At 44.4% G+C, this 24,869-nt stretch overlaps 1 protein-coding gene across 1 annotated transcript in view; it reads right to left on the bottom strand.

Annotated features, from left to right (window-relative positions):
• Positions 1-7,581: 7,581 nt before the first annotated feature.
• Eif4e3 (eukaryotic translation initiation factor 4E family member 3) overlaps positions 7,582-24,869 on the bottom strand; it is a 43,196-nt gene continuing 25,908 nt past the window's right edge. Inside the window, exons 3-7 of the mRNA XM_052722218.1 lie at positions 23,592-23,686; positions 22,090-22,150; positions 19,099-19,165; positions 14,476-14,631; positions 7,582-9,448 (exon numbers count right to left, since the gene is read on the bottom strand). Of these exons, the coding sequence (XP_052578178.1) occupies positions 9,402-9,448; positions 14,476-14,631; positions 19,099-19,165; positions 22,090-22,150; positions 23,592-23,686 (426 nt within the window). The 3' untranslated portion in view covers positions 7,582-9,401. The remainder of the gene's footprint in view (positions 9,449-14,475; positions 14,632-19,098; positions 19,166-22,089; positions 22,151-23,591; positions 23,687-24,869) is intronic.

Genomic DNA, 24,869 nt, shown 5'->3' on the forward strand with positions numbered 1-24,869 from the left:
ATGCATTTGTCCAGCCGAGAAAACCTTTTCATATACTGAACTTCCTTTGCATACTCCCAAGAAATGCCAATAATTGCTGTTGGAAAATAATGCACTGGAAAGCTCATTTAGGTTTTAATCTTGCTCCTGGCAAACCAACTCGGAAAGCAGGTACACAGAACCCAACGAAGGGGACGATTTGGTTTTCCCTAGATGGCATGACCAGGCACAGTGATCTGTAGGTTTGGCCAGAGTACCAAAGACTCTCGTGGTATCCTAACCAGATAAGCTGGGTCAGCACCTCAAGTGTCAAGTGAGCGAGCCTCCCTGTATCAGCCACTCTCGGTACCACCGGGCCGAACCCAGAGAAGCGCCTTCTGCTAATTCTCTACCCAATGCAGTCCCCGGCTGCTCCCTTCCTATGTTATTTATTTCCAAGCAGCTGACTTCTCCCTCCTAATGATGAGGAAACTGTGACTCAGAGCAATTGAGTAACTTGCTCTAGGCACCAGCTAATAGGATTTGAACCCAATAATTAAGCTCCCTGCATTACATCCAGTTTGCTTTCGGACGGTTCACAACCAAGGCCAAGTTGTGCATCCCAGGTGGGTTCAATTCAGAGTCTCCTGCGATCATCCCGTTGCCTTAAGTGGAAAAACCGCTAAAACTTTAATCGGGACAATGGTACTCTGGTCAAGAAATCAAGTTGGAGCATCTCTGTTCTTCTTTTTAGTCTCAGATAGAAGCATTCACAAACACAAACAGCTAAAGGTCACCAGTAAGCAGTGGGAGAGTGAGTTTTGCCTGATCCATCTGTGCTGGGATAATCCAGAGTTGGCCGTGAATATGTTTAAGGGCCTACACGCTGCAGCAGTAATTCTTTTTCACCTGCCATCCACAGCAGTCAAACGTGTTATTCTTGTACATTCTCCGGAGAAGAGTGTTAGGCATGTGTGTCTACAGATTGGGCACTCAATAAGTGAGACAGAAAAGCAAGCTTCAAATGTAAGTGTTTTTAATTCCCCGTTAAAACCTTGAGAAAATAAGCAAGTGTGTGGAGGGGGCCCAGGATGGAAACTATTTTCAAGACTGACTTGCTCACAAGGATCTGCTGCTCAAGGCAGGTGAGAAAATGTGTACTTTTGGGGGGTGAGGCATTGATGGCAGCAAAGGCTGGGCCCGTGCTCTTCAGGCAGAAGGTTTGGGGATCCAGTTGTGACCCTTCCACAATACTTATGTGACCTTAAGCAGACAGACGCTTCATGCCTCTGGGTCATTGCCCCATCCGTAATATGAATATTTTGGATGAGGCCAGAAACTTTTCCATCTTTTTCTTAAAGCTACAGACCCTTAAAAAAGGGGGGGGGGATAAGGAATCTCGAACTTCTTGCCTTTGGGAATCTTCAGTTTCTATCAAGGCCCTAGCATCAGAACAAACTAGAGCCAAGTGACTCAGGAGAACAATCAAGACAAGTCGGAGCTCGGCAATGGACTCACTTGTGACCTTGGGCAAGTTCCTTCACCTGTCTTAGCTTCCATGTCCACATACAGAAAATGGGAGTAATGGCATGGAAGAGTCATCTATGCGCTTAAAGGTATGCCACTCAATACATGTTAATATTGTTATTGACACTATATTTATGAGCACAGGAACACAGCCACACTATAGCCAAGGCATGTCAAACTTTGCCCAGACACTGACTCACAGGGTCAGCCAGGGCTTACGAGACACAAGCAGAATTTCATGGAGTCAACCTCCTAGAAATTGCTCTTTGAAGCCCATAAACCTCTGTTAGCATTTTTGACCCTATGATGCTGTTTTTATTTTTTAAGAAGACATGTTCAACACACCAGCATCTTGTTCTTTGTAACTAGGGAATTTGGGGGATGTAGCTTCCAGAGGGAGTCCATCTTCACCCCCATCATTCTTCAATATGAAAGGAGGATCATGTTAAACCTTGCTCTGGGTCCAAACTTTATAGAATCCTGCATGTGCAGTAAAACAAATGGTTTCAGTTCCCCGAGCTGCACAGGAAATTGGGGAGTAGGAGCCTGTCCACATCCTCACCGTGGGGAGGGTACAGAGTCAGCCACACCATCTGTACAAACTGCGCAGAGTTCAGCATGCTTACGGTTAGGTTAGAAAGGCTTATGATTTATGCTTGCTAGTTAAATATGCTTATGATTTAAACTTATTTTCTCTGGCAAGAAATAAGCTAGTCAGCACCGTACCCTAGCCAGATGATGGGAAATAGAAATATATTTCAATGATATATATTTGAACTTGCTGAGCCTTGTAAAAGCTACTGTTTTCTTTTCTTTCTGTAACAAAAGACCTATCAGTCTGTAGGATTCCAGAAATTTTTGAGTGCATTCATTAGTGAAAGCACTTAAAAGTTTCTTTTGTTTTGTTTTGTTTTCTTACCAGTAATCATCACACTGAAAGAATCACTGAGAAAGAGAAGGCATGCATGCATGGTCTCAGCCTCCCAACACTGTCCGTGAGGTGGGAAGGCAGAGCCTGTGCTGACACACCAACCAACCGACAGCAAGCTTCAAAAGCACATCAGTAACCGCTAGATGATAACATCAACAGAGCATGCAGAGCCATGGGAATCGGACTCCAATCTGAGGAGGCAGTATGACATTCTAAAGTCTTCTGTGTTATGCCCTGCCCCTCACAGATTTCATTAAATCTGCCGTGTTAAAATTAATTGGGCATCACACTCATAATCTTGAATTGCTTGCTCCTGTAGGAAGACAGGAAAGCATAGAGATGAATAGAAGACACAGAGTTTTCAGGTTTGTTTTGTTTCTCTTTGCTCTGGAGGGGATGCATTATGCAACCAGAAAGGAAGAAACAATTCATTTTGCTTCCTTAGGTGGGACAACTGAACCAACCACATGGACACATTGTAGCACCCAAAGAGAAACAAAAGTAGTAGACTTAATGTACTTAAGCTATTCTGAATAAAAGGCTAAAAAAAAAAAAAAAAGGAATTTGAATATGCGTAATGTTTTCCATGAGGCCAAGATGAGTCCTATAGCAACTGCATTCATTCCATAAACCAGAAACAAGGAGTCACCTAGAATCTGCTACATGCTGAGCACTGAGAAGGAGCTCCACGCACATTAGAGCCATCCAATAGAGCACTGTGCTGGAATAAACATGGATATGACCACCACCAGACATATATTTGAAACAAGGTTAAGATTAAAATAATGCAACTGCATGAGATTTTAAACCCAGAAGGTGAAAAAGTATTTTTTTTTTTTTGTATGACGAGAACCCAAATCTAGAGTAAGAATTAGTGGCTATAGATGAGCAAAGATCTCAAAATCAAGTCCCGACAAACAGTAACTCTTAAGCACACTCTAAAATTCTTTTCTTGAAAAAAAGAAGGAACATAATAAATTCATAGCCATAGAGTCCCAGATGCAATAACAGCAAAGACTCCGGTAAAAATAAACATTTGCACCAAACATATAAATCCCTACATTTTGACGAGAAGAACACAGGCTCAACTTACCTCACCGCTGCAAGAGGCTGGAATAAAAATTACTGGCTTATAGAAGCAACTTTCACATGTATCTGAACATCAAACACACACAGATATAAAATAAAAAATAACTAGAACAGAAAAAGTTTTCAGTCTGACCTTAAAAATACTGAGCAAATCACTAGATGAGACCAGATCAAAAGGAAGGGCATTACACCAGCTTGTAGCCAGATGTGAAGGGGTCCCAGACTGCACAGGGCACAGATGGTATAAAATGGGGTGGTGGAGGAGGGGGGAGGGGTGCAAGTACATCTGAAACATGAGGCAAGCAAACCTGGTTTGGCTTACACAGGTAAGACGGCTTGAAAGAATGAATCACTTTCAAGCCAACTGATAAGCTTTTAAACGTGAGACAAATGTTACTAGAGGCCTCCAGCTGAAGTGTGTGCAACACGTGTAAATTTGAAATTCTCTTGTGTACTAATTCAATGGGAACAGATGCTCCCAGAGGGTACATGCAAGGTCATGGTGACTTAGGGTTAGTGAATACCATGGAGCCAGCATCCACAGGGCTTAAAAACACATACAGTGGTGGAAAGCCCCGTTACCTGGTTACAGTCTGCGAAATTTGAAGGGAATTTAATATTCACTCCCAAAACATCTGCGCTTGAGAATAGCCTGTTACATGTGTATTAATGGATTCAAAGTCTTCAATAGCTCTCATTCATTATATAGTGATAAAACTACACTCTGTTCTTCCTTTTTACACTTGGAATAAAAACTGCTTCTTTGCACGTAACAAGACAATAGATACATTAATTACCCACCAGAAACTCAGAAGCACTGATTTCAGGATCACTTTTGTAACACAAAGTTGCCAGTTTAACAAATCCCAAATCAAACACTTCTTCCCAAACAGATGTTCAAGAAAAAACATCCAACCTTAATGTTCCAAGTTGAATCTGGAAATGTGTTTCATTAAATGAATGAGTCAATTGTTTGTTGTTGTTGTTTTGTTGTTGTTGTTGAGGCAGCAACCAAAACTGTAACATGTAACACACATTCCTGCAAACCCATGACTTCAGAAGGACACAGAGCATAGAATATCCAAAGGTCAGTTTATTGGATATTCTAAGAAGCACATCTGACACACACAGATACAATGAGACTATAAATTTCAGTAGCAATGATGGACAAAGAAGTATTGACTTCCTGATGACCTATGCTTACCATCCACATGCTCTGGGGAATGCCTGTTTGATTCTTTTTAACACTTGGATGTATTAAAGACTCCCTTCAGTTTAGTAACAGCTTGGCTAAGCTACGTTTAGAAAGTGACAATTAATTTTAGTGGAAACTCATTCCCAGGCTACTTTGATAGTCCTCCGAACAGTTTTGCGGTATTTTACATGCACTTTTATAGCTCTGTAACATTCATTTAATCTTGTTCAATGATGCTGAACCCCAGACGCCATAAGACATTATAGAAAAGTAGTTACTGCACATATGGAGTAGCTACTTTTTTTCTGAACATTAATTTTTCTTCTCTTAACAGGCTGAAATGTTATTTAGAAAAGAGAAAAGCCATGGCTCTGTATTAAAGGTTTATATTATGAACTTCCAGAAATGGGCTACTTATGATTGCTGTGATCTTAGCCACAAAGTTCTTATTTATGAGTATCTTCTATTTAAGTAGTAATGGTTTTCCCCAAGAGTGTTGGTGTTTACCCTCCTATCAGGGTGTCTGGGAGAGCTTGGGTGGGTGTTCCTCACCTGCCATATGCAGAGGTTGGATGTAATCAGAGGTTCTCTAAGTCAGGTCTCAAGACCTGCATGGGCTAGCTCAAAATGCAGATGCCCAAAGCTCCAGGGGCAGCTGAGGAATGTGCTTGATAAGTTAGCACCCCAGTGGTCTTTCTGCGCACTAAGCAGTCAGACACACTGCTGAATGATCTCGAAGGTCCCTTCCACTCTCAAATTCCATGTCTTTGGGTTTTCTTTTAAATCTTGAGTTCTGTCAGCACCATGAAGGATGATGCCTTCTGGGCTCAGCAGATTAACTAAATGTAAGAAGTCTTTAAAACAAAACAAAAACCAAACCAACCCAGAAAAGCTAACCTGCAGTAGTCTAGTTAGATGGTTAAGGACTCAGTTTGGGTTTTTTCCTTGAGGGGGTGAAAGGGAACCCATCTTTCTGCCCTAGTAGCTCATTTTCCAAGGGATTTTTCTATTCATTCCCTCTTCCCTTTTACTCTGTGACTCTTCCTGGCTCTTGAGAAACCATCCAGGCTTTACACAGCCCTGAGCCACCAAACTCTAAAGAGTAAGTTGAGGTGATCTCAATAGTAAGAAACAAACCACATCCAGGCAGTCCTCTACTTTCATCTAATATAGGGAAGAAGAAGGGCAGCTTTGCATTCTTAAAGGAATTCTGTAATTATCTAAAGAGAAAGGAATCCTAATAGTTTGTCATCATTAGTCATGCTAATCAAATATTGATAAAACACTCCCTGTATTCCTATGTTTATTTTTTCTCTTTATAACTACTTCAAAGGCCAAGGAGAGGCTAGGAGCTGAGATCTTTAGAAGCGTGTCTGGAGCATTCTATCTGCGATTCATTTTTTATTAGGCATATGAGAATTAAATGTCTATCGCTAAATATGATTTGTATGTAAAGCAAGTTTTGTAATGTTCTATTGCAGCATGTAGCAAGATCTTAAAATAATCCCACACATAGCAGGACTCATCCTGCCTCTGGTCCAGAGCCATCAGCTGGGAGGCAGCGCCACCATGTGATCATTGTGAGTGCTGTCAGGTTTGTGTAAGGAGGAAAGTTGGGATACTCGGGGAATGGAGCATCCGACAGCAGAGACCCACTTCCTGTCACACTACAGTGGTCTCTAGACCCCAAATCTAATGCCAGTCAGTCAGGGGAGTGAATGGGAAGGAACAAGCAGCCGTTGACATGAGGAAGTCTGAGTACATGTTGTTACTATAGCCTGAGTGGGTCAGAGGTGACTTGGTGGGGAGGATAGGCTGACAGACAGGACTGTCTTCCCTATGTGTAGATTACTGTTCACAGACTTCAGTGCCCAGCTCTCCTGATGGCTTGATCTCCATCCTTCAAACTGGGACAAGTTCAGTCAAGGCTCAACTACTATATTGTATGTTGTGTCTACCGGATGCAATTACATCTAACGTGCCTTCCAACCGTGAAGTTTTATGACTGCACGTACAGTGTAGACATGCTAAAGCAAAGGGAAGTCTAGAACTTGACCTCATGGTTTCTCGGAGTCTTGTTTTTCTTCTCGTGTTTGTTCTCTGTCAGGGGAACCATGAGTTAAATTACAGCATTGCAGGTTTGCTGGGTCAGTTCAGAAACAGACAGCAGACGTAAAAGAGCACATCCTAAAAACCTTCCGAAAGTGTTTGCAAAGGTCACAGAAAGGCTTCAAGGACAAGTCTTTCACGACTACTGTGTGGCCTGATCCCGTGGGTGCATCTTTCCCAATGTAAACAAGAGCCTGTAACATGGCAATCTAGGGATGATAGGATGGAGGAGAAAACGCACTGGTTTCTACCGGATTTCCTGGCTCTGCCTCACAGACTGAAGAGTTACTGGATAAGGAAGCGAGCCCCTTGGCTTCTGTGTGGCTCTCTGCAGAGCAGACAGGGATAGACCCGCAGGACTCCGTTAAAGGACCAAGATTCTACTGGAGTCGCTACTTGCCCCAGCAGCGGCCAACTGGCTGAACTGCTCTGACACCGAGTCACCTGCCCCCAAATGTTGCCCCCTATCTCCCAGAGCATCGGCTTCTTTAAGGAGGACAATGAAAGGCTTTCAACTGCTTAAGTCAGCTTAGTTCTCACAAAGTCAATTATGACTAAATATTCAATTAAAACCATTTCCAAAGCCAAATTTGACAAAATCCACTCAAAGTAATCCAGATGACAGGTTCTGAACATTAGGCGGGCTAAATACGGCTCATGTTTAGTGTTTTCCAAAGAGAAGCAGTTGCAGAAGTTCACTGGGATGAAAATCTATTTTGTGTGCTTGTCATGTTTCATGTTCATGAACAATAGAAACTCGAAAGCATTAACGTGAGCCTAACATTCCTATTTATTTTATTTTATTTTATTTTTACTTCAAAAGCTACATACATGCAAAAATTGAACATGTCATCACAAATGTTTTAAATAAAGTTCAAAAATAAAAATTCCTCAAAATTTATTTACTAATGGAAATATATATATGACAATTATAATAAGGAAGTCAGTTATATCCTTTTTGCTAATCTATCAGAAAAATACTTATAAAAAGGAATTTCAATTCATGTCCAGAATAAGTTTTAAATCCTTGAGTTATACTTTTAAAACAAGTTTAGAAATTGTTCAGAGAGGTACACGTCATTTAGACAAACACGTCTTGGGATTTTTCTGGAAGTATCCAACACTTTAATGAGTGAAACTGTCGAGGGGCTTGGGTTCAGAAGAGAAGTACTTTCTAAACTCTGACAGCTAATTATTTTGGCTGAGTGTTTAGCAATGCAAGTGGAGGCCACGACTCTTATAAACAGATGCTACTGAGAGCCATTTAAAATATCTAAACGGGGAATGTTAGTTACAAGTCCATGTGGGAGGCTTAGAGCAGCCCCATCTCTCCGCTGGCCAACAGTGCAAGAGGAATTAAAAATTTGCCCTTTTGAGAAATATAGAACCCACACTGGTCCAATGGCCCTGAGTCCAAGCCAAGAGGAGGGAGGCCCTTTCACAGGGAATATCACCGGGAGGTGGGGCAAAGTTAAAAGGGAGCAGGAACACCGGGGAGGAGCTACAATACTCTGAAAGGTTTTCTTCTATTGAAGCTACTATTTCTTTGGTAGTCTCATCCAACATCTAATAGCACAGTTAATAGGAACGAGATGCACTCAAGTTCAACTGTGCTTCCTGAAACAGTGTGCAAATGATGGCCACGCTGGAAGGCCATCGATTTTCAGAAAAGACACATGACCGGGGCAGGAAAGAGGGATCACTTAACACAAGGTGTGAGAATTGATGTGGAAGGTTCTAAGTGGGTAAACATGCGGAAACTTAGGAAGAAACTCCATTCCACACAAGTAATAAACAGGGCCTCTTCTGTGAATCCGAAATATCAGGTTTCCTCTCTGGACAAATCACGGGGCTTCTGTTGAAAAGGCCAGCTTGGGATTCTGGTTAGAAATACTTGCACAGTGGGCCCCCAAATCCTAGAGTTTGATTTTGAGCCTGACACTCAATTGTGATTAAAGATTTCATGTTAGGCAAACCAATAATTTCTTTTCCTTATAGTGCTTTTTAAAAAGGGTTTAAGATGTGCGTGCTGTCAAGGAATACGGTTTCTATGGAACACACACTCAAAAGAAACAATGCCCAGCTCACAGTCTGCAGGCAAGTGTCACAACAATTTATCAGACAGGGGGGTTTGCTAGGCTAGGCTTCCTCCTGGTGCCCTGTGGCTTCACAGGCAGTCCCGTGGCGATTATGCAGATGTTCCTTAACAAGGTACAGGAGAACTACTGAAGGGGAGACCCAATTCTTATGCCTCAATGAAAGGGTGTGCAGAAAACAATAATTACCCTGAATAAGGACCCTTATGGGGAGGGGGAAGAGTGCAAAGAACAGAGAATTTAGAAAGCTTTTAAAAAAAAGTTTTCTTTAAAAAAATAACAAAAAAACACCCAAGTGATATGATGGCAGAAACCCACAGACTCTCCCCAACCACACCTGCCACTCGGAGTCCTAACCGCCCAGTCTGCCAGGACAGAAACCCACTCTAAATGGACCAGCATCGGGCTTCGGCAAGTCTTCTCTTCACTCTCCCTCCTGTTAAGACCGTTTCCAAAACCAATCAGCAAAGGATAAAGAATTCTTTACAGAGTGCAATTAGTGTTTTCCACGTCCACCTTCAAAAGCATGATGCTCTTCATGGGCTAAAGGACAGAAAAAAACAAAAAGGAAAAGAAGGAAAGAAAACTTTAAGCAAAGGATGGGCCAACCCCCTCTAGGCATCTCATTCAGCTTCCCCAGATGTTGGCAAGAACTCAAATACCTTTTCTGTCTGTCTTTCTTTCTTTTTTTTTTCTTGCCAGTAACTGTTAGCTAAGGCATGCATTTCCTGAGAAACGTAATAATGAAAATTAAAACAAGGAATAAACAAGCTATGGGCATGCTGCCTGCTTCTTCTTGCGGTGCCTCGAGGGGATGACTCATCCACACAAGCTGATGAGGAGAGTATGCTGGGCTCTAGGCAAATGCTACAGGGAAAATGAGCCCCACAAGAATGCATGGGAAGGGGGGAACCTATGACCCAAGACAGAGCCATTCACGAGTCTACCTTCAAGAATAAAATAACACAAAACAAAACAGAACCATGCAAGAGGGGGTGGTGGATTACATTATGCCCCCTGCTTCTCAACACCTTCTGTGGGAAACTAAGTTTCATAAAATAATGCTTCTATTATTTTCCCCAACCCTCACCCCACACCTCAGGGGTTTCATAGTTTGTCTTGTGGAATTACTAATTAGGAAACTGACAATAAAAATTACGCTTTTCAAAAACTTAAATTTTTTAAACTGGAAGACAAGAAATGGGAGGCCCATGAGACACACAATATTAGCTGTAATGCAAAGGGCCAAGTTTGAGTTGAGGGTGTCTAGATGTCACTATGAGGCAAGGTCTAATACATCCGGGGCTATTCAACCCAACTGCATCCACTTGCTCATCCAGGCAATAAAGGGAGACAGAGCTGAGTGCTCCACTTCACCTCCATATCTCCTCCTATTCTTGTTTTTAATATAGACTACCAAGGGAGAGGATGGCGGGATAGCTGTCCTTCAAGACCGTCCCAGGGAGCTACTCCAAGCAGCAATTCATCTAGATAAACCACTGGGAAAGATGCACCTTGTAACTCCCAGGGTGACTAGGACTGGTGACCTAATATCCGCCCAAGTTTAATTACACATCTCTAACAACATCAACTTTCTAAGTATCGAATTTTTAAAATACTTTATTTGGGTATGTTTCTGCATGTGCAGGTACACATGCATGTGTAGGGAGTAGTGTATGTGTGTGTGTGGGGGGGAGGGAGTAAGGGAGGGAGGGAAGCAGAGAATAATCTCGGCTGTTGATCCTCAGATGTTATCTATCTCATGTTTTGAGACAGGATCTCTCACTGGCCTGGAACTTGCTAAAGACTAGCCTGGCCAGCAAGCCCCAGAGATCCACCTGTCTCTACCTCCCCAGTACTGGGATTATAAGTAGATACCACCACTCTCTGCTTTTTGTAGGTGTGTGTCTACATATATATGTGTGTGTATACGTGTATGCAGATGTGACGTGCATGTGTGTATCTGCATATGTATTTGGTTTATGTGTGTGTGTGTGTGTGTTAGCGTGCGCGCGCGCGCGCTGCGCGCGCGTGTGTGTGTGTGTGTGTGTGTGTGTGCGCGTGTGTGTGGTGTGCATACATGCTGCATGAGCACCTGATTGTACCGGTGCACATACCTATGCCTCATGTCTAGAAGCTGAGGAAGGACACTGGGTGTCCTGCTTTGTCACCTCTGACATACTCCTTTGAGACAGGCTTTCTCCCTGAACCTGGGACAGGCTTAGGGCCAGAAAGCACTGGTGAGCCTCCTGTCTCTGCCTATACAGTGCTAGGGTTACAGTGTGTGTGGTAATGCCCGGCTTTTCACACAGATGCTGGGATGTGAACTCAGGTCATCATGCTGACACAGCAAGTGCTTTTACCAACTGATCCATCTCTCCAGCCCTAGCCATTTTCTTTAGGGATTTATTTTTAAATTATATGTACTCGTGTGGGGGTGTGCACATGAGGGTGGGTGCCTGTGGAGTCCAGAACTGGGTGTCAGATCACCTAGACCTAGAGTTTCAGACAGCTGTAAACAACCTGTCATGGTGCTGGAAACCGAGCTCACTGACTCTGAGCCCTCTCCTCAGGCCCTAGCCCAAGCTATTTTTAAATGTGGGTTCTGGGGATTGAACTTAGGTCCCCTTACAGAGTTAGCTCCTCAGCCCTTATTCCTATCTTTAATAAAGATGTCTTATGGCAGACACCAAATAAAACATAGACTGGTCTTCAGTGAAATAGACTATGTTTCAGGGCCAATTTGAGGAACCACAAAACGACAGCCATGCTGATTTGCAAATTATAAATCCAAAGGCAGTAGTGATGCAAAGATTTTCCTTATCTCTAGGTGTGTGGGGTCAGGATAGCCACAGCAGAAACACTGCAGTGTCAGTGGTCAGAAGTTAACAGCCAGCAGATACATTGCAGTACCGTGAGCATCTGGGCATTGAAGGCCATTGGCCACCCCTGGAACAACTGGGAAAAAATTAGAGGACTTCTCAGATCCAGGAGTCAGTGGACTTTTAGTAGTAATTCATGCAATTCCTGACTGATGAAGAAGCTACACAAAATACAGACACAAATGAGTGCTTCTTCACGTAACCAAGCTACAGAAACTTGGTACTGATATAATTTCATGTGTCACAAAACAGTTTCACTTTTTCCCAATCATATGCTTCACTCCCATGGAAAGACTGAGGTGTGGGGTGGGGGCGGGAGCCGAGAGGCTGGCTCAGTTTCAGTTCCTGGCTTTCCAATCCCTGTTCTACACAGTGCTCACACTAGAGAAAGGCCTTTGTCCCTCAGCTTTCCAAGGAACTTAATGGAACCAGGGAGGGGGTGTGTGTAAATTGTGAGTTTCTCCCTCAAATCTTCAATCTTGGATGGAAATCACATTAAGTGCCAATGTCCAGTTCCTCATCTGCCCACTGGAGGCCAGGACTGGGTATCCTGGGATTCTCCCGGCATTCCAGTCATCTAGCCAGCTAGCTTCTACAAACCCCAGAGCACCAGGACCCTGTGAAGACAAAGGTGGCATGAACTGGCTCACCCAGGGCTGCCCCTCACCCTGTGAGCCAGCTTCTGTCCAGCTCTCATTTTTCCAGGTCACTTCTGTAACACACGCTGGTAACCATGCCAAGTAGAGGACAACCTGCTGCATGTCGAACGCAGCGCATTCCGAGTTTTAAACTGCACACTCTGAGCTTTTAAATGCTCAAGTGTGTCATTAAAAAGCAGTTTTCGGCCTCGAGCTGCAGCTAGCTCCTTCTGACTCACACACCTGACAATGTCAACTGCCTTCAGGGTGTCTCTTCAGCTCCCACTCCGTTGGCCTGAGTGCAACTTCCTTTCTCTTTGCTTGGTGCCCCACACCCCCACACCGCCTGTCAGCCACCCCAACAGCTAAGCAGTGAATCCTCTGCCCTTGGTCATTCTTACGTGACTATGCCTTGGCCCTAAAGCTGGAGCCTAATGACCTAAGTAGATCCTGACTTCATGCTGAGCTGCTGACCAGTTGGTTAGCTGTCAATTTGTTCACAGAATTGTAAAGAAGAAGGAACCTTGGAGATCATCTGAGACCTTCTGGACACAGGTGAGAGAGAGTGAAACTGCTCAGGGACACAGCGGTGAAGTGTGGTAAAAACCCTGCGACTCTCAATGGCTTTCTCCTCCTCGGAGTCAAGTAGAGGGCAGACTCAAGTGTGGGCCCACTTGAACTCGGCACTGACTCACACTCCCTTCCGTAGTTTTTGCCAGTTACTCTTGTGGACTGGAAATCAGAAAACACTTTGGAGACCTTTTGATATCTGGGGTGAACTACAGTTGACATGTCCCTATGGAGCATTAATGGTATCCATGTGCCTGTCCTGTCTCCACACTGCACAGCCAAGAGCAACTCTTCAGTGTGCATTTTCTGTCTCTTCCATTTTAAGCTTTCTATTACAGTGCAGAGAGGATCAGCACCCTCTAAGTGCAGAGTGCAGGATCCATTTCTCTGTGTGGATCCTGATTCTCGGATGATGGCTACAAGACTCCTCCCAGGGAGGCCTGAGTTTTCATATGTGCTATAACACAAGGGCAATCACAAAACTGGAATTTGTTTAGCCTCTTGACAAGGACCAGGACTAGTGAGACAATGATGAAGTATATTTCAGAGATTCTAAGATGCCCCGTGCTCTGTCCCCTGCGAATCTCAAAACCTCTAGAGTCAACGGTGCATCCTGGTTTAACTGAAAACCTTTTGTTATTTTCTTTCTTTAAATACTAAGATAATAGGATGTACTATGTGCAAGAGCACCTTAGAGTCAATGAAATACAACAGTAAGAAAAAAATGGGTTAGTGACTACCAGAACGATTTGGGACAGAGAAAATCCATCGCAATGTGTGTGGGGCTGTCAATCATTTCCTTTAACTCACTATTGAACGTGTAACCCACCATTTGAACTACCAAACACCAGGTCAAAAGTGCTAAGATGTTTTCGTTATGGAAAAGATGACTGTCTCTAGAGAGCACACGAAAGCAATGAACACAAACCACAATGGAAACAATGGGTCCACACACCTGTTCACACCAAGAGTTGTATGTACCGTTGCATGTGAATTCTTGGTGACTCTGCCACAGTCACCATAATGAGGAAGTGTCATTTAGGTAGAAGTGTCAATCATACCTGAGTTCCCCCATAAACACAGATGTTAAACAGTGTAAGTTTCTGTGCAGGAAGGGATGATTGACCATCTGCCTCCCATTTCACTGACTGATTTTTTGGTGTGTGTTTGTTTCCTATTATTATTTCCAATAGGATATGATTATCTCTCACAAATTTAAGTGTAGGTTTAAATTTTTAAAATAACAAATACAATGTGTATTTGCTTTTTGGATCCATGTACTTAGGCAAGAACAAAACCTCATTTTAATTTCTGAAACTAAGCTTGATTAAAAGAACACTAAAGAGCATTGTGTTGAACTGTTTTCTGCAGGAATAGAGTTTCGAGTGATTCTGCCTTCACCTCATCTGCAATGTGCTTCTATCTCTAGAAGTCTGGTAGAAGAACCTTGAAAACAGTGATTGGAAATGAAGCCACTTACGTTTATAAAACACTGCTTTAAAAGATATGTGGGGCAGGAGTTCATGGATCTTCTCGAGCACAGAAGCTTCACCCACTAATGAGGCGTTGACATTCCAGACCTGGATGACATCCTCTCGGTCCCGAACACTCACACTGACCCCTATGACTTCGTCATCTGAGGGGAAGAGGAGGAAAAGGCAAGAATGAGTAAGCAACTCCAAGCCAGTCTGGCCACATCTAAGCGCCCATCACTTTAGCTGTGAGTTACGGATAAGATAGGGACTTGTAAGTGACTGCTTCCATGGGGACCGCTGGGGAAAGTCAAGTCGGCACAGACTCTGCCAGAGCTGCATCACATTTAGCCGGGGACTCAATAAACAGAGTGTTCAAGCCAAATGAATTTTCCAGATAAGTAATTTTACCCTTTTTAACATGTTACCCAAAGCTTTCTGTCAATTTCTGACTCTGTTTTGATGAGACTTTTTCTAAAATAGGTTGCATAATTCTCTGCCCTCTGAAAGCCAAGTGAACTCAGATGAACTTTTTGCTTGAAGCCTGGCCCTCTCTATTAAGAGCAGTAAGATGTTCTGTGACTTCCTGCTAAGCCTTTGGAGGTGTTGGGGCTGTGAGCGCTCTCTGCTCCGAAACCTGCTGGACCCAGACTGTGTGTGTCCAGTGGCTCCTCTGCTTTGTGGGGTTTGTCTGTCTGTTCTTTTCCTATTCACTTTGCCCTCTGGTGCTTCCTTCTGTCAATCATCCCCTCGGACTGGGTTGAACCAAGGGTTAAAGAGCTGACAGCCACCTGTTAGCACTACAGGGCAAGGAAGAGTGTCTGCTGAGTGACACCTTACCATGACCACAGTGAATGGTCAATAGGCATCAAGCTACACTGGTTACTACAGGCCTTCTCCAGCAGTAAGGCACTTGGCACGGAGGCACCTGAGCTGGCGGCCGGATGCTGAGCCTCCTGTAGCATTATGTTCCTGTGCAGCCACTCTGTCCACGCTAACTGGCAGAAAATGAGAGAAGTGGGGGCCTTGGATTCCAACGTCTGCATGTTCCTGACACATTCACGAGGCAGAGTCAGCTCTCTCTCCTTGCACACTCGGCACCAGTAGGCAGCACACGAGAGAGAGGCATTAGCACAGGTAGGGAATTTTGTGTTAGCTAAGGCATGCTGCTAGTTTGCTGTCCCCCTGGGAGCTGAAGTGGTCAAGCCATCCATTTTTCTCCTGGACATGTGAACATGTTGAAAAAAAACCACAAGGAACAACCCGTATGTCCGTAAACTGCTGCATGACTAAGCAACATGAGGCTTATCCACTGATGTGTGGTCATGGTGATGGCAGAGGTGGTGGTGGTGGTGGTGGTGGTGGTGGTGGTGGTGGTGGTGGTGGTAGTGGTAGTGGTGGTAGTAGTGGTAGTGGTGGTGGTGGTCATGGTGATGACAGAGGTGGTGGTGGTGGTGGTGGTGGTGGTGGTGGTGGTGGTGGTGGTGGTTGTGGTGGTGGTGGTGGTGGTGGTGGTGGCGGTTGTGGTGGTAGTGGTGGTGGTGGTGGTGGTGGCGGTTGTGGTGGAGGTGGTGGTGGTGGTGGTGGTGGTGGTGGTGGTGGTGGTGGTGGTGGATGGTTAGATGGCCCAGTCAGTAAAGCACTAGCTTTGCAAACATAAGACCTGAGTCAGATCCCCAGAATCCACGTACAAGGAGCTGAGTGTACTCCTGCAGTTCCAGAACTGGGAGAGCATACATGTAGGTTCCAGGGGCTTGCTGGGACCTACATGTTGAATATGATTTACATAGTGGCGTGCCCAGTCTTCCCAAAGAAACCATTTTCTGTGAAATAAATCCCCCTCCTCCATTTCCCCCTTCCCTTCCTTCCTCTCTGCCTGTTTTCCTTTACGAATGAATTTGACCATGGCTATGGGTGCATAATATGAACACCTTGTGAACATGTAAACGAGTGTTCAGAACCTGGCAAAATGAAGCTATGGTGTTAAAAGCTGGATTGATGGCATCCTATGAAGAGAAAGATAAGGGGGCACTGATGGGCAAGAAGGCATTCATGTCCTGCTTCTTAATATATAAGCTCACTAAACGGACATGATTATTTTGTGACCTGTCGCCAGGCTCCACAGCTGTGATGTCGGGATTTTCTGCACACCCATCACATTCCAACACAAGTTAAACAAAAGCAAGACAGCACCTGTTCATGGCCAACCTCAGAATCTCTCATGGCACCACGAAAAGCACTGCTCCTCATTTTGTTCCTTGATTTAAAATAATATGGTTGTCAGAGCTCAATGATAAATTTCATGTAAAAATAAAATTTCTAGCCGGGCGGTGGTGGCGCACGCCTTTAATCCCAGCACTCGGGAGGCAGAGCCAGGCGGATCTCTGTGAGTTCGAGGCCAGCCTGGTCTACAAAGTGAGTTCCAGGAAAGGCGCAAAACTACACAGAGAAACCCTGTCTCGAAAAACCAAAAAAAAAAAAAAAAAAATAAAATAAAATAAAATTTCTACACAAAAAAAGAGGTGATCCAGCGTTTCACTCTCAAGAAGGGCCTGGATACCAGTTTTGGGGGAGATGTGAGTGTCCCCAATCCTTTGGGATTATCCTTTCCTACACGACTGGTAGTAGGTGAGGTCACCAACAGATGCCAAACAGGGCAAGTGGTCACTGTTTCAGTTTGGCTTGGCTTTGGCAGACAGGAACAGCTGAGCACAGCCCTTTTGCAAACAGTGTTGTAAAAAGCCCACGGCTCTTAGGAGAAGGCAGGTCCATGGTGAAATACATAAAGCCCCCATGGAGAATCAGTCAGCGACACCTGGACTGTGGCAGAGTTCCAGCAGCAGAAGACAGTGGGGCCAGGAGGCCACTGTTTAAAGAGGCTCTATAAGGGAGGCTGAGAAAGATTAACTGGTTGCCTCAAGTGACAGAGCTGGTTAATGGACATGATGAAGGTGAATAGTTAATAGTGTCCTCCTTTCTAGTCAGCCACAGAAGAATTGGCCTTCTTTGCGCACTATTGGGTATTTCCTATTACTTATCGACTATTCCGGAACTTCTGTGTTTCTAGCTACACATAGGGTATCTGTGGGCTGTGTAGTGTAAAGTTGTTAGCCTTTCTCCACTGGAACAGAAGAAACCTGAACTTGTAAGACCATTTCATCTTAATACACATTTTGTCTGAAGTGAGTAAAAGCAGTGTGAAAGGCTGAGCACCCCCTACCTCCCATGAGGTGAATGTGAGATCGGTCATAGTGCCGTCAGGATGACAAGAGCTCTCAGAGATAGCCTAAGTCTGGTGCCAACTGACCCACGCGAGTTCACACACACACAAAATAACAAAACAGCAAGGAGAGCAGATAAAACCCAGAACCAAAAGCAGCATGGAAGAGAATAAAAAACAAAACAAACAACAAAAACAAAACAAAAAACGCCACAAAATTTGGGGGAAAGAAGAGAAGAGATCCTGACATCAGCAGTGAACCCCTCTCTGGAAGGTGAAGGAAGACGGTTCAGAGAGAGAGGAGCTAGGGCTGTGGCAGAGCCCATGGCTGGGTGCACAAGATCCAGGATTCCAGCCCTAACACACACAAAGTCATTGCTCTCAGAGGCCTTCCTGAAAGCCACTCAGCATGGCAAAGCCTTCTCCCAAGGCAAGTCCCTGACGCTCTTGTTTCAACCTTAGCTGAGAGCTTGTGGGCAGGAACAGTGAGACATCTTTGTTTCCCAGTGTCTGCTTCTCTGAGTAGAGCCAGGAGAACAAGGGGAGGGAATAAACAGAGAGAAGGAAAGGACTGTTCTTATCCACCCACAGATCCCACTAGGCATGGCAGACACTTCCCCCTCCAGGAGATGAGACAGCCTCAGAAAGCCTACTACAAATCACGCTGGCCCACTGATGAAGAGTTCTCTTTTCTCTCTGCCTATTTATATTGGATGAATGGCTATAACAGTCATATTATATATATGTACATATATGTCTACATTATTTCATATATATTTATATATATATATATACATATTCATGTGTGTTTTTATAGATGTAATATATATCCAGCCTTTGGTATGTATGAAGGATAAGTTCTATACCCCCTCCATACCACGGACACTCAAGTCCCTTCTATAAAAGTTAGTCATTTGCAGATAATATTTATTTAGGTCTTATTTTGTAGCAGTTTGTTTTTGTACACCAGGCGAGTGTTCTACCACAGAGCTATACTGCCAGGCCAAACTTATTTTCAGCCATCTCTTATTTTACTTGTAACACAAAATGTGAATGCTGTGCAAATTGTCTGCATTGTATTGTTTCTTGAAGAACAAGGGGAAATGTATGTATGTGTTTAGTTCAGACACTGTTCATGCTTTCTACTGTTTTTGATCTGTAAATCCATGGATACAAGATCTGAGGATAGGAAGGGCTGCCTGTACACACATGTAAATATGCACACAAGCTTAAATACACAAGTCTCACACCAAACACCACACCACACAAACAAGTCTCAATGACATCACAGCTACAAAGTCAACACCTTGCAGGGAGGTAGAAAGACTAACACATAAAGACAAAGGCCTGTGAGTAACAAACATAACCCAAGCATACCAGGGTGTGGACAACTCGGCGGTCGCCTCCCTACCTGCTGCCACACAGTCCGAGAACTGCTCCCCAATGGTCGCCAACAACAGCTCTTTCCAAACTGTGGACTGAAGTAGGAGAGAAAAGTAAAAACAAGACAATGTTTAGGCAGTTATCATCAGGTGCCAAAGAAACACAAGCCCCCTTCCCACAGTTGGAACATACAGACACCCCCAAATCACAGAAGTGAACATGTGCAATTATGCAGGTATGGGAACAACTTGCAAATGACTGCCCACACAGATACAAGTGATCCAGGGCCTTAAGTGCTAGTGAAGTCCCCAAGAACTCCAGAAGAACTGGGAGGCACACACCTTCAACTATGGTGATATATTGTGAACCCTAATAAAAATTACCTGAAGATCAGAGGACAGAGCAAGCCACTAGATTAGACAAAGAGGCCAGGCAGTGGTGGTACACACACTTTTAATCCTAACACTTGTGAGGCAGAGATCCATCTGGATCTCTATGAGTTCAAAACTACCCTGGACTACATGAGATTGACTCAGTCTAGGAGAGAAACAGAGCCAGGCAGTGGTGGCACACACCTTTAATTCCAGTACTGGGAAGCCCACACGCCTTTAATCCCAGGAAGTGATGGCTGGGCAGAGAAAGATACATAAGGCATGAGGAGACAGAAACTAAAGGCTTTTAGGCAGAAGCATCCCTTCCAGCTAGAGGCTTTTTCAGCTGAAGCCTTTTCAGCTGAGGAAGCTCATTTGGCTAGACGTCTATTGGCTGAGGCCTTTTCAGGCTGAGGGGTTGGAGGTAAGAGGTAGTGGCTGTGGTTTGTTCCTTTGTCCCTCTGATCTTCCAGCTTTTCTATCAATATCTGGCTCCGGTATTTTTATTATAAGACTATTTTGAGTTTGTACAACATTCAACTCACCTCCTTTTCTGATGTCTTTAACTCTCACTGATTCAGTGTACCAACCCATTCAACTCACCTCCTTTTCTGATGTCTTTAACGCTCACTGATTCAGTGTACCAACCCATTGTATTTGAGTGCCATTAGTAAAATCCTTCTCTTTGTTTCTCTCTTGCAGTTGATCGAGTACTTAAAATGTTACCATTTAAGATGTTACACAAGTCAAGAATGTTAAGAAACATTGTTATTTACTGAATGCTAGAGGCTTGAAAAATTCCATTCACTGCTGACAGGTTGTTTGCACAGAGTGGTAAATTTATGTACTATTGTATACACACAATTTCCCTGGAAGTAATGATTAGCCTGCATGCCACTCTGCCTCCTGCCAGTGAGGTGCACCAGAACTCCTTCTATGGGACATGGACTAATGCTGTCAAGTAGATAGAATCCACTCCCAGGCCACTGGTGGCGCGATGGCTCTCCCAGTTTTTCCCTGGAAAAGATCTAGGCTCCCCTCCTGCCCTGGTTCCTAGGCTTTGAGGCCTCCTAGAGACCAGGCTGAATGGAGGGTTGCTCATTGTACTCTGTGACCTGGGCAGGCCATCAGCTTCTCTAGTTTCTATCTTGGAATAACAACAGAACTGACCTCACAGGGTTGTTGCAAGTATAACATTTGTCAAGAACTGCAACAAGAGGGCTCCAGATTTAAGACTGCACCAAAAACAGCTGCATGTATCATATGCCAGGTGCCCAGTGCACATTAACCATAACAATGCTCATTATTGCATTCTAATGAGCTTGCAGCAGCTGCTTATCTTTTAATCAAGGCAACAGCATTTAACTAGGGAGCTGGTGAACTCTTACTCCTGGAAAGGCCTATGTCTTCTTTCCTGGCCCTTGCCTCCTCCTACTGGTGCAACTTTGATTTTGAGTTTCAAACGTGACGAAGCTGGGGTGGGAGAGGAGAGCAGGGCAAGGGAGACTGCCTGCTTCTGTTTTGAACACAGGCAGCTCTAGCCTTCCAGACTTCTATGGGGGCTGACACATAAGAACCCAGGCACCTGTCCAGACAGGAAAGTGTATTGGCGCCTAAATTCAGCCTAGGGAGCTGGCAAGGTGGGACAGGACCAGTCTACGGGTGTGGGCATCACGGTGGTTTCCACTAGAGTTCCAAGTCTAGGGTGATTCCCAGTCTACTTCCAAATAAGGCCCATAAATGTGCATGGTCCCATTTGAGGTGGCTCCCCATCTCCTCAAAAATAAGCAAACACGTAAGTACAGTAACACACACAAAAGAGTTCGGGAAGCACACCGGTGAAACTGGACAGTCTAAGAGCATCTTGCTCTTTCCTATCTTCGGCTCTCTCTCTCTTAGCAGGGCAGAGGGGTTCATACACCTCGTCTGGTTTCCGTTTAGCTGCTCTGGTGTATTTCATGCTTGTCATTGAACAACCAGGTCTGCAGCCCTGCCCAATGAATCTGTAATTTCAAAAGTGTGCTCAGAGGGAGATGACTCCTGCCCACGTGAGTGGCTTCCCAGAAACATTTTAATTCTTTGAGCATAATTGCATGGAAGGGATCAGAAAAAAAAACACCCTTCTTTCCATTTTATTTCTAATGATTTTTCTTCCTTATGTATTTATTGGGGTATGCACACGTGTGTGTGTGTGTGTGTGTGTGTGTGTGTGTGTGTGTGTGTGTGTGTGTGTGTGTGTGCAGGGCATGTTGCAGCCAGAGGATGATCTCTGGTGTTTTCCTCAATCACGTCTCCGCCTTATTTTTTGAGAGTGAGGATCTTTTCTTTTTTCTTTTTTGGGTTTTTGAGACAGGGTTTCTCTGCGTAGCTCTGGCTGTCCTGGATCTCACTCTGTAGACCAGGCTGGCCTTGAACTCACAGAAATCCGCCTGCCTTCTGCCTCATAAGTGCTGGGATTAAAGGTATGCAACATAATACCTGGCTTTTTCAATTATACCTCTTGAGAGAATTAAGTGACCATCACCAATGTTAGAAATGAATTTCTCCACCTAGGGCTGCCAGGAGACTTCTGGACAGGCTCTCTTTAAAGTCCGACATGCTGAACCCCATGCCCAGACGGTTCGGGGAGATGCTCAGCAGAGACATACCGTGCCGTCCTTGGGGACTTTCATCTTCCACACGCCACCCTTTGCATTACTCTCCTCCTCCCTACATCAAAGAACAACATTTAAAGTTTCACTCCATGACGAAGGGGTAGTCCTATTTGCATTTAGTTTAACAAGAGCCAACATGAAACACAAAAGCACACAGGCATTTTCCAGTAAATGTTCTCCAGCTCTATGACTAGGAACAAAAGCAGCAGAATGAAAAAGGTAAGGAATGGAGATGAGAGAGGGAGCAACATGGAATCGGCTGTGATGGGGATGAGGGTGCCTGCAGGGATAGATACGAGGTCCTCATTCTCAAGGAGGTGGTACCCAGGGTCTCCCCGATTCGCTGGGGATGGACAGCTGAGGCAACAGCTTTGCAGGTGGGAAGACCTATACATTCCAAAGCATATTCATAATACTGTCTCATTTAATTCCCATGTAAACTTGGGTCACAGATTTAACAAGCGTTGCTATGGTGGACCATCGTTTAATAGCCACTTCCTATCTAGGAAAAACATCCTAATTTCCCTGCAAGAGGCATTCTGGTAGGACTGATTCCATATCCTAGCTTTAAAGATACATGTGCATCCCAGGTTTGCTTATGAGACCGTTTCTTCCTTATCCCATGATTGGCCAGGGATGGAGAGCTGATCCACAGTGAGCCAATGGTGGTGAGCCCTAGCTTTTATTGTGCTTGGAGAATGCTGACACTGATAAACTTGAAGGGCATAAATCACAGCTCACAGCTAGCAGGACTGGAGGTCTAAGTCTGTCACCCTAGCTGTTTAGGAGACTGAAGCAGAGGAATGGTAAGTTCAAGGCTTATCATGGTTACAAGGTGAGTTCAAGGCCAGCTTGGGCAACTCTGTCAGACCTTGTCTCAAAAAATGGGGTTGGGAGGCCAAGGGTGTGGCTGGAGCTCAATGGTAGGGTGCTTGCCTACCACGTGGTGCAAGGCTCCAGGTTCAATCCCAATGTTCAAAAGGACTGGAACTTGAGAGATCTATTTTCCCAGAAGCAGAAAAGCCTGACTGAAAACCCAGCCAACATTGAGAAAGCAAAGAAACGTGGTGGAGAGTGTCAGAGTCCAGATGAAGCCTGGCAAGCCAGACGTGTGGGACGCCAGTCCTGATGGTGAACTTCCCAGTCACAGACTCCAACAAAATCCTACTTTGTTTTTGTTCAATTTATGTTTCTACCATTCACTGGGAAATGAGCTGAAACATAATTTCATTTCACTTGTGAGTAAGTGTGAAAGGTTAAAGGACATAAAGATTTATTTGTACTAGAGGCCCCAGCCTGGGCAAGCTAACTGTCCATTGCCCTTACTACTACACCAAGTGATTAAGGAAGTGACATCAGGCTCCTCTGAGAGCCTGGGCCTTGATAAGCAGGGCACACTTTCTGTTAAGAGGCATGCCACAGGTGAAAACAGTCCCCATGAGGTTCACGGCTAGTTCCCACCCACCTTGACCTCCAGGTGAACCACACACACTTACCAAAGTGGTCGCCTCTCTCCTCTCATTAAGTGATAACTACATCTCAAAGGCAGGCTGGGCACAGGAGGGATGTTATTGTACACACTCCAGAATATCTTTAAAAGAAAAACACTTCATTTAAGATACCCAGTATGGATTAACAATGCCAGTACATTATATAAATAAATATTGATTCTCATTAAGTCTAGCCATTTGGAGTGGATTTTTTTTTCTCATTAGCTCTTCAAAGTTTTTAATGCAGAACAGTAAAACATGGTTCCTTCTAGATGTTAGGCTAGGTTCTATTTTTTAGAAAGCCATTGTTATGAAGGAAGCATTCCTAAGCAGCATGTACCATAAAACCAGAAAGGCAACACTGAGCGGTGCCAGGGCTGGACTTAATAGTTTCAGGTTCATTGTGGGTGCTCTGACTGCTTTGCTTGCATGTATGCACGTGCACCATGTGTGTTCACTTGTCCGCAGAGGCCAGAAGAGGGCGTCAAAACCCCTGGAACTGTAGTCACAGGTGGCTGTAAGCCACCTGATGTGAGTGCCGGGAACAGAACCCAGGTCCTATGCAAGAAGAGCAAGTGTTCTTAACCACTGAGCCATCTCTCCAACTCCCTGATGAGGGTCTTCGGATAAGATTATATTGAAATGTAGACTACAAAGCATGCTCTTCCTGTAATCTTTCTAATCAAATGTTCAAAAACTAAAGATCTGGGCTCCATATCTATTAAGGTTAGTGAGTTAACATATCCATCTCATATGCTGTCGTGACAAGAGCAGCTGAAATCTACATTTTTAACAAAAAAATTCCTTATGAAAAACGACTTTTAGCCAGGCGGTAGTGGCACACGCCTTTAATCCCAGCACTCAGGAGGCAGAGTCAGGCGGATCTCTGTGAGTTCGAGGCCAGCCTGGGCTACCAAGTGAGTTCCAGGAAAGGCTACAAAGCTACGCAGAGAAACCCTGTCTGGAAAAACCAAAAAAAAAGAAAAAAAAAAAAAACGACTTTTATTAACATCAGTCCTTGGGGCTGGAGAGATGGCTCAGTCATTAAGAGCACTTGTTGCTCCTGCAGAGGAGCAGACAGGCGGGAGTGTACATATACACACATACAAAATAAAAAGATCCCATCAGCTCTCCTTTCATCATCCATGGAGACTTGTCATAAATAAGTTGACCCTGTAAGACTCAGCTTATGGGAACTGTGGGTCATGACCTCATGTGGGGTTGCAAAGGACCTGGGAACAGGACAAGGTTTCTAATAGGCAACAACAGGATTAATTCAGAATT

Source organism: Peromyscus californicus, unplaced genomic scaffold (assembly GCF_007827085.1).
Source record: "Peromyscus californicus insignis strain IS unplaced genomic scaffold, ASM782708v3 Scaffold_6__1_contigs__length_162567912, whole genome shotgun sequence".
Classification (NCBI taxonomy): domain Eukaryota; kingdom Metazoa; phylum Chordata; class Mammalia; order Rodentia; family Cricetidae; genus Peromyscus; species Peromyscus californicus.